Genomic DNA, 8709 nt, shown 5'->3' on the forward strand with positions numbered 1-8709 from the left:
AGGAAATTGTAAGCAGGTACAACAATCTGATTTCATATGATTGTATGTTTAAATACAATTTTTATCTTACGCATGACACATTGGAAAGAGCTTTTTTAATTCAGAAACAAACCTGTAGGACTTGATTATTCGTCAATTGTATGTTATCGCTTATCTTCAGGTCATGTATTATTTCTGCCAGTTTATGAGCCTGAAATGCACGGAAATACACTGACCATAGGTAGACCTTGCAAAGCTTTGGCCCGTTGCAAACATACACCCGTATAACAAAAATGAAGGTCATTCTGTGTAACAGGTCCGTATAGTATCTTTGAAGTTCCAAAGTATTTCGTAAAATTGTACTCACGTTCGCATTAACTGCACTTCCATCAACTAACAAAATTCCAAGGAGGCACAACATTACGACCAGCCAGTAAACATGAGTAGCGATAACCATAGGGTCGGAGTCTCTGCGGACATGCCAGATTATATTGTAGAATATAAACAACGAGCCTACCAAACTCTGGACCAATAAGTAAGAGCAGTAATATTGTGTTTGTTCGTCCAATTTTATTACCATATTGCACACTTTCTGGTGATCATGCCTGTGATTTTCGAGGTTTTGCAGTAAACTGATCGGGTCTCGTTCTAGGCATTTCTGAAATCTTGTGTTGACAGCCTGGAAGGCTCCGAATGCGCACATGAGAAAATAATGCACCAATAGGGCAGGAAAAGCCCAGGCACTTGTACAAAATGTTATTCCAACTACGCTGCAAATTTTGATGACCATCTTAACTTCTGCTGACTCGACTGAATTGATCCATTGTGACGGTGAAAGATATCCAGTCATCGAGGTTCCGTTATCTAAAGCTCGAAACTCGAAAACGACTGAACACGCAACATTTATCAACACAAACACCCAAGCAATAACCGTAAAAATTAGACAAGCTTTCTGCGCACTTTCCATCGAACATTCAGAATCTGAAATCATACCGCCATCTTTGAAGTTATTGAACGTTTTCTGAAATTCTAGAATATAGGACGGTGCTAGATTCTTCGATCTCCATATTACATAACAGAAAGTGTAATTCAGCGACACCCATAGACTGTAATTGACGATTACCGAAATATACAGGGTATTACCGTCAAACCGTTCAAAACGCGTATCAGCGGCCATTCTGGCAAATGTGAGCCACCCGTTAACGATCATTACGAAAATGCTATAAATCTCATCGGCTGTAATGCGACCAGTTTCGGACGAATCGCCGTGGTGACTGTGGTAAAGTCCGAATATTCGCATGCTTATAATAATCGGTCGCATAACAGCGTAAATATCTGTATCCATATATGATTTTAATTCATCCTTCTGAGTTGTCTGCTCGATCTCAATCGAAGTCGACTCTACTTTTGGCTGCCTGTAAGCTTCGATAACCGATGTAACGTTCGTTTTCTTTGTCATTTCGATGGGAAGGTTAATTCTAGTAGATTTTCAAAAATACGATAGACATTGGTAAGAAAAATGCGTTATGTCGAGTCGTCCGTTTTTGAATGCGACGAGTTTTTGCGATGGTTATTCGACGCTGCAAACTCGTCACAAACAGCGGCTGTTTGTTGCTAGTAATGGTGTTTTCATTGTTTGCTTTCAGTAAAACGGCATTTTCATCTCAAACAGAATATAATGGGTTTTTTACTGCACGGGTTAATGAGGTGGATGGATGGATACAAATACACTCCATCCGAAAATAGATTTCCATGTTGCTTTAGTGACATTAGTATAACAAGTGTTGATGCTTTTGGAGATACACAATTCCATCCGTCGAATACCTTAAAAAGAAATGTTACTACGATGATAACTATAATTCACTTTTAGACACTCATGACGTACTTTTATTAGGAAATAAGATACATATTTCTACAGAGCTCGAATAACGCAATGATTAAATAAATGTATAAAAGGTTTTTGACCATTGGTCTTTGCGACGATATAAAAACAATGTTAGGCAACTTTCATTAAAAAACTGATTAAATAGAATGACGCGGGTGGATATAAAAACGTTAGGAAATCATGCTTTTTCAGTGTTAAGCAATATTGATAAATATGATATAAAAAACCTTACATTAAAACATCATTGTTACAACAGTAGTGACTGCGGCCAAGTCAGATCCGATCAACTCGGATGTTTTTTGAAATATTTTTTGTGACACTATATATGAAATACATAATATTCAACTCGGATATCACTCAATCAAGTCAGACACAATTTGTACGGTCCCAAAAGATCCGACTTGAGCGAAGTCTATTGACAATATTTTTGCTTTAAAAGGTATGAAAAATAGCTGAAAGAAAGAGAAAGAAGTTTCTCTCATTTAAAGAATGAACATTGATGACATGTGCGCGCGCGCGCAGCTTGGCGATAGTAACACTGAATGATAGTTTTGTCAATTGTTGATCGACTGCGGTGCTGCATCACTATAGGCCAATAACGTTATCGCCAGAAATATAACGATGACCAAGAAAATAAGAAAGAACACGCGATCCATGACCATAATGATTAGTTTCCAGTCCATCATTGCCCGGCGAATAGCGTTTGACGATTGACTGGTGTAAATTGTTGAGCGATCATTGGCGTCTTGTGGGCTCGACATTTCGGTATCGTCGTCGTTAGCTCTCGGTTCCTCGACCTCTGCGTAGCCGTGATGCTTGACGCAAACCAGTTTACCAACTCCACCCACGATTATCTACATGAAATACACGACATAATGTTATCACAGGCTTTGAGAAATCGTTATAATCGAAACGAATTTCGAACTTGTTTCCATTAAAAACCTGAACGTATAAGACTTACGCATGACATTAGTTTTGGAGGAGGTGACTTCCAGCGTCCTCTCCAGATTAGAGTAAATAGATGAGTGAGCAGCAATGCAACAGCGGCCAGTACCAGATTTGCCGCATAATACAACGCTAAAAAACATGTGTAAATAATTTTTGAAAACCAGATATGACAAACAGGATAAATTATTTTGGTCACCGTATTATGGCCCCTGATACCTAATCGTCAGTATTCCATCTCATTCTGTTTTCCTGAATAGCACGGTGGTCAATTACAAGTCTACAGAAGACTGGTGATATGTGGAGACCAATGACAAAATGACTAGATTACAAACTTAGAATACTATTACCTAGTAGTGGGGCTTTGCTCATTCCCGAGGGGAAAAAGTCTTCTAACAATGAGATCATTAATACGTAGGCAAGCATCAAACCAACCGCTGAAATAGGTAAAGACGTACTTGATCATTAGAAAATCAATCATCTTATGAGGAAATGCATGGCGGCTTATTCGACCGGGCCTTACTAAGATATTTTCGTTTACGAGGCAAGGCACGATAAAATTTGTTTATAGTGGTCCGTTTTTTTTGTTTTCACGCCAGAGAACTTTTGCGCGAAAAATTCTTTTTTTTATATATATATTTGAATTCTCGCGCGAGAAAACAAAAAGTTTTGAATTCTCGCGCAAGAAAACAAAACAGTTGGCCATCTAAAAGATTCTTCATCTTCATCGTGCTTCTAGCCGTACAGAAAAATTATTTAGTATGACCAGAATCAGCCACCAAAGAAATGTCTCCTAGACTAGAAATCGCACCTAAGATGGTTTTATCACCGGTTTCTGGAGGCATTAAGAATATGAACGGTATAAGCACGGATAGCGCAGCACTCGGGGAAATATAAATGTGTACGTAATAGCTGGGTTTACGTTTAAATGTCAAATCAAACTGCGCGTGTTGGTAAACCTCCGGGCAACAGTCGTAAGTTCGGTTGATAATGGTTCCATTATTGGCCGCGAGTTCCCACTCGTCAGCGTCTTCGAAAAATCCGGTGCCTATTTTCTCCATGTTGTCGAACAGTGATAGGCGCATCTGAAATGAATCCATTGCGATGATGATAACTTCATGATTGTTACTGTTTGGCTAAGTTATATTGTGGACTCCACGGCACGAATTTTCGCTGATGCGTATAGTAGCTATGTTGATTACTTGTGGAGAAAATTGATAAAATGTAAAGATTTCCTAATATACACAATGCCTTTCTGGCCATTTCAATTGGTTTGAATATATTGTCACTGTTTTGTCACCGTTTTGAAGTGAACTGAAATACTGAAATACAGCATAAGCCGTGAGTACCTCTTGGCTACTGTAAGTCCAAGATCCCATCATTAAGCTGCAGATTTGCTGATCGTACGGGAAATGATGGAAGTCAATGCGACAAAAGGTTTCTAATTGTTTCGGAGGAAACCATATCGTGTACCCACTGCTGTATACCAGAGCCAACACTCGCTCGTCGTCTGGCGCTGTTTGTGGTGCAGCACTTTATTTAAAAGGCAGAAAGATATTATTATTATTATAACAAGCCAATGGTTACACGGTACCAAGATTTGTCTAAAAGGCTTAGTCTGGTCTGTGGAAACAGCCACTCGGTAAAATACAACCTATATTTGAGAGAATTATTATATAAAAACGTGGACGCTTTGGATGATTTAGATAGTCAGTTATTATACGGAAGTGCAGTCTATGGGACGACCGAGACTAGGCAAAAAAATTCAAAAAGTTTTTCAAAATAAACTTCAATTCTTTTTGAAAAAAATATCATCACTCATATCACTGCGATACGTTCGTCAGGATGATAGTATAAATGTCTTCGCTGTGATGCTTACTTATTATAAAGCATTATATCAGGTTTCCATAGCTTGGACGAATCGATGCGGATCTTATCCAGGCCACCAAACGATTCCGGTGTCCAAGACAAACGAATATCCATCCACCCCTGAAAATTGAAAGATTCGCTGTAAGTCGGACAGATTGATGTGAGCAAACTGACCCGGGGGACGGGAGTCTATACAGTATTGGCTTGAGCAAGGGGCCATCACTCATTTTAGGCAATTATGTCGGGAATACATATGCGTCATTTTCTATTTCATTAAAGCATCATTAATCTAAAACGAAAAAGTAAAAAATGTGCTGATCTTTGTGGCTTATAGAAATCCAAAATTCGTTTTATACTGTGGGATTCTATTGCTATCATTCCCTAAATTGTGGCCTTGGGTATTCAAACTATTTATTGATTGTGGAACTATAATCAACGGGATGTCGTAGAGTATCAATTTTTAATTTTTATTTTTAAGGAATCAGTTTGGTATTGATTGCCGATTAGGCTTCATATCCAAACAAAGTCAAATTAACTGTGGAACCGAACCTAGAACAACTCAACCCGATCATCTGGGGGCAGGTGTTGATTTTGTGATGTACATTATATATACGTTACCAACAAAATGTCTTATATATGTATATCTTTATAGTCTTTGATTTAATAATGGAACAGCTCACCGTTTTCCAGTAACCACTCATCACCATTTTCTGGTTCTTCTCGTCCTAAAGTTTCAAAAGGATCACGGTATCACGATCAAATATATCAAACACTTATCAAGTTCAACAACCATGAACGTCTACTCACGCAGCCGATAAAAAGTGACACCTGTTATCTATTATTTTCTTATCTTATCGTTTTGAACGCGTTCTGAACTCACCAACTCGATCATATTTATCATTTCGAAGCCTATCTGAACGTTGACTTTATCTTTTTGGTGCTTTACCGGTCGCAAACTTTTATCGTACACGGATGCTGATCCATTTTGGTCTTTCCGAAATAGATACCGTAACAGTTTATGCTCGTGGTTGAGATACACGAAGTCAGAGGCATTCATGCCTGGTTTTCCTGTGAAAACGATTATGTATTTATAGCGTAGTTGGCCTCAGATATGATTCAACATTATATATTATTATAAATTTCAAGAACTGTTATTTATTTATTGTGTATCTGTAAGCATTTTACGTTATATCTTCCTTGTTCATTCTTGTCACTAACTGGAGCTATAGTTCCCGACAGACAAGTGAAAATACTAGTTATTACAAGTTAGATACTAGTTATTATAATTGGCGGAGAAGCTTTGTCGTATTATCTTTCGAGGACCTGGAGCTGGTAGTCGCAGGTCATCAACGGAATCTGCGACACGTGTTATTCGCTCGGAAAATCGAGCTAGTTCCCAACCGACTAAAAAGTAGTATGTAGTATGTAGTAACTAAAAATTTAGTTACTACATATTTTACATATATATTTCATTTTTTATCTTAAAAACGTAAGTCATTAGTCACTGCCAAAGTCACTATACCCTAAAGCAGAAGGACGTATGATACACACCATCTGATTTCAATTCCTTGATAGCACACAAAGCCGTATTTACCAAGAAGGCAAGGGGTCAGTTGCCCTTGAAACTTTGGAAAAGTGCCATTTTCGCAAATATTATTGTTATATTCTATAGAACTGCCCTTTCTCGGGTTTCTCTGCCCCCTCACCTTGAAATCCAAATGCTAGGTACGGCCCTGACTATTGTCAGGTAGGCTAAGCCAGACAGGGTTCGAGCTTGCGCTATTAGGGCTTCATACACCATTTGTATTTCCCAACAATATAACATATATACCGGTACATACGGGGTCATATATCTTTGGATCTATATCAAACTCGATCAAAGAAACCAAACGATTTTTCATGAATGTAAATGGAACTGTAGATTTATAGATTTAAATCACATTTACCTGATGCTATAATTGTCTTAGATGCAGCGCTAATTAGTGCGATTTGAAACAAGAGCGCGATAGACACGCAAAGCAGTAGTCTTTTGGCCGCCATTTTAGCGTCAATTCAAACGTGCGTATATGTGTCTAATCGTGTAGTGTCTTTCAAGGCTTTCAAAAATTTTCAGTTACGCTCATTGAAGTACGTTAATGACTTTCAGTGCCTTGAAATTGGTTATACATTTATATATGTACATATATACGACGCATACCGGTTTGTTAAAACCGGTCAAATGAATAGCGTTCCAGGAACGCGCTATTCATTGAACTGGTTTTGAAGCCAGTCTGAATTTGCAGTACGGAACAACAACAACACTACTACCGTTATACATTACCGAAAATGATTCTTAATAAATTTTTTACTATTTCTATATATATTATGTGGAATTTATTTTTTCGTTTTTACTTCGAACCACGCAAGCTCAACTACATTCACTACACGTGAAACAAACGAAGGCTGACCTAAGTATACATGTGACCAGTGTAATGATGGTAAGATCAATGGCACGCTCAATCTTACCCATCGGTCCATATGGTTTCCTGGCATTTAAAAGTTGGTTCGTTTGATTATCAAAACATTTGTGGCGATGCAGTATCCCATTACACATCATTAAAAGCAAATACGAAGTTACTAATCAGGCAAAGTTGACAATTACTATGGAAATTGGATTGAGGGTCCTTTGATGGTGGATTTTGTTCAGGCCACCTCTGAAAAATGTACGTCTTGGTCCCATAAACATAGTCAGAAAATACACAATGCCATCGCCCACGTTCTTTTGTATTACATTTTAGACGCCAAAGTTGGTGGTGAGTTTGGGGACTTGCCAAAAAATGTTGCTAGATGTAATGATTAGTAATTTCACTCGACAAAATGAAATTTTACTGGTTAGTTATTTAGAACAGTCTAAACTTAGCCCATTCGAATCTAAAATCAACCCAGCTTTAACGCAATTAAGTCTGTGCTAAACTGGTTCGTCCATTTAATATGTACCAACGCACGTATCGCTAGTTCACATCAAACAACGGTTTGGTACTCATCAACATCTGTTTTCAGACTAATGGATCCCCTTTTATCCGATTATGTAATGCAGTCGACTTCGCTTAATTCGTCGTCGGTTAATTCGCATAGATAATGATTATAATTCTAATGATAATTTTACTACTAATTTGCCTACCTAATTTGTATGAACATTAAAGGTCCCTATTTTTCCTTCGTTATTCCCTTTAATTTCCATCGGATATAGTTTGTACTTCGTCATTCGTAATTCGTAAATCGTAGCCGTAACAACGGTTCCTTTTCATAAACAATTGAAAATGCGATGCGTAATTCGTATCCCATTGTTACGCCTGCCGGAAAGTTCAAGTTCAAGTTCAAATTATTTTCTCGGGATGCATGACAGGCTATGTACAGAGATTGAGAGAAAAAACAAACAAACAATAAAATTGACAATGTTTTAACAAGCACAATTATAGAACGAGGGAGAAAAGTAGCTTTCAGTGTGGACCAAGCAAAGCCCAAGAAACAAAGGGAAACGAAATTTGATAAGAGTTGATAAATTTCGTAAATTTCAGGAGAGTTTATATGAGTAAGCTAGAAAGATCAGGAGAATGAGCAATTAGTAGGGTTATTACATCGATGGATATCATTGTAGGCGGAGGTGAGATAGGATCTCACTTAACGTTTTAAATTTTGTTTGCTTGTTTGTAGGATGTAATTGGAACAAGGGGTCCAGGGAAACCATGCCCACTTGGGAAGTGGTTTCAAATGCTAAACAATCTAACAATTTCAATATTCAACGCCCCTGGAGACCATATACAAAAACCAATGACCTTGAAACTCACCAGAGTCATAGAATATGTCAGCAGCTACGATTTTGTAATTGATTGTGATAACAAAATATGCCTCGTTACCAATTTAATATGGCAAAACTAAGTTATTCTACTACTCAACGCCCCCTGGTGATATGTGCAAAACTTGAAACTCACCACAATCATAGAACATGTCATGAACTACAACTTAGCAATTGATCATAGTAACAAAATATG

The 8709-nt window shown here is 37.8% G+C and overlaps 1 protein-coding gene across 1 annotated transcript; it reads right to left on the minus strand.

Annotated features, from left to right (window-relative positions):
• Nucleotides 1-1855: 1855 nt before the first annotated feature.
• Nucleotides 1856-6718, minus strand: LOC141913012 (neuronal acetylcholine receptor subunit alpha-5-like). Its single transcript, XM_074804454.1, has 9 exons — nucleotides 6625-6718; nucleotides 5559-5746; nucleotides 5359-5403; nucleotides 4689-4798; nucleotides 4159-4342; nucleotides 3621-3894; nucleotides 3160-3246; nucleotides 2826-2941; nucleotides 1856-2718 (listed from the first exon to the last, which is right to left on the minus strand). Exons 1-9 carry the CDS (start codon nucleotides 6716-6718, stop codon nucleotides 2419-2421), a joined length of 1398 nt encoding a protein of 465 aa, XP_074660555.1. The 3' UTR covers nucleotides 1856-2418.
• Between the last annotated feature and the right edge of the window lie 1991 nt (nucleotides 6719-8709).

The sequence above is a fragment of the Tubulanus polymorphus genome, chromosome 1 (genome assembly GCF_964204645.1).
Source record: "Tubulanus polymorphus chromosome 1, tnTubPoly1.2, whole genome shotgun sequence".
NCBI classification, from domain to species: Eukaryota; Metazoa; Nemertea; class Palaeonemertea; order Tubulaniformes; family Tubulanidae; genus Tubulanus; species Tubulanus polymorphus.

Coding starts and splice junctions, on each gene's coding strand:
- LOC141913012 (XM_074804454.1), bottom strand. CDS start 6,718: ATGGCGGCCAAAAGACTACTGCTTTGCGTGTCTATCGCGCTCTTGTTT. Junction 5,747..6,624: donor TAAGACAATTATAGCATCAG/GTAAATGTGATT, acceptor TCGTTTTCACAG/GAAAACCAGGCATGAATGCC. Junction 3,895..4,158: donor GGACTTACAGTAGCCAAGAG/GTACTCACGGCT, acceptor GATTCATTTCAG/ATGCGCCTATCACTGTTCGA.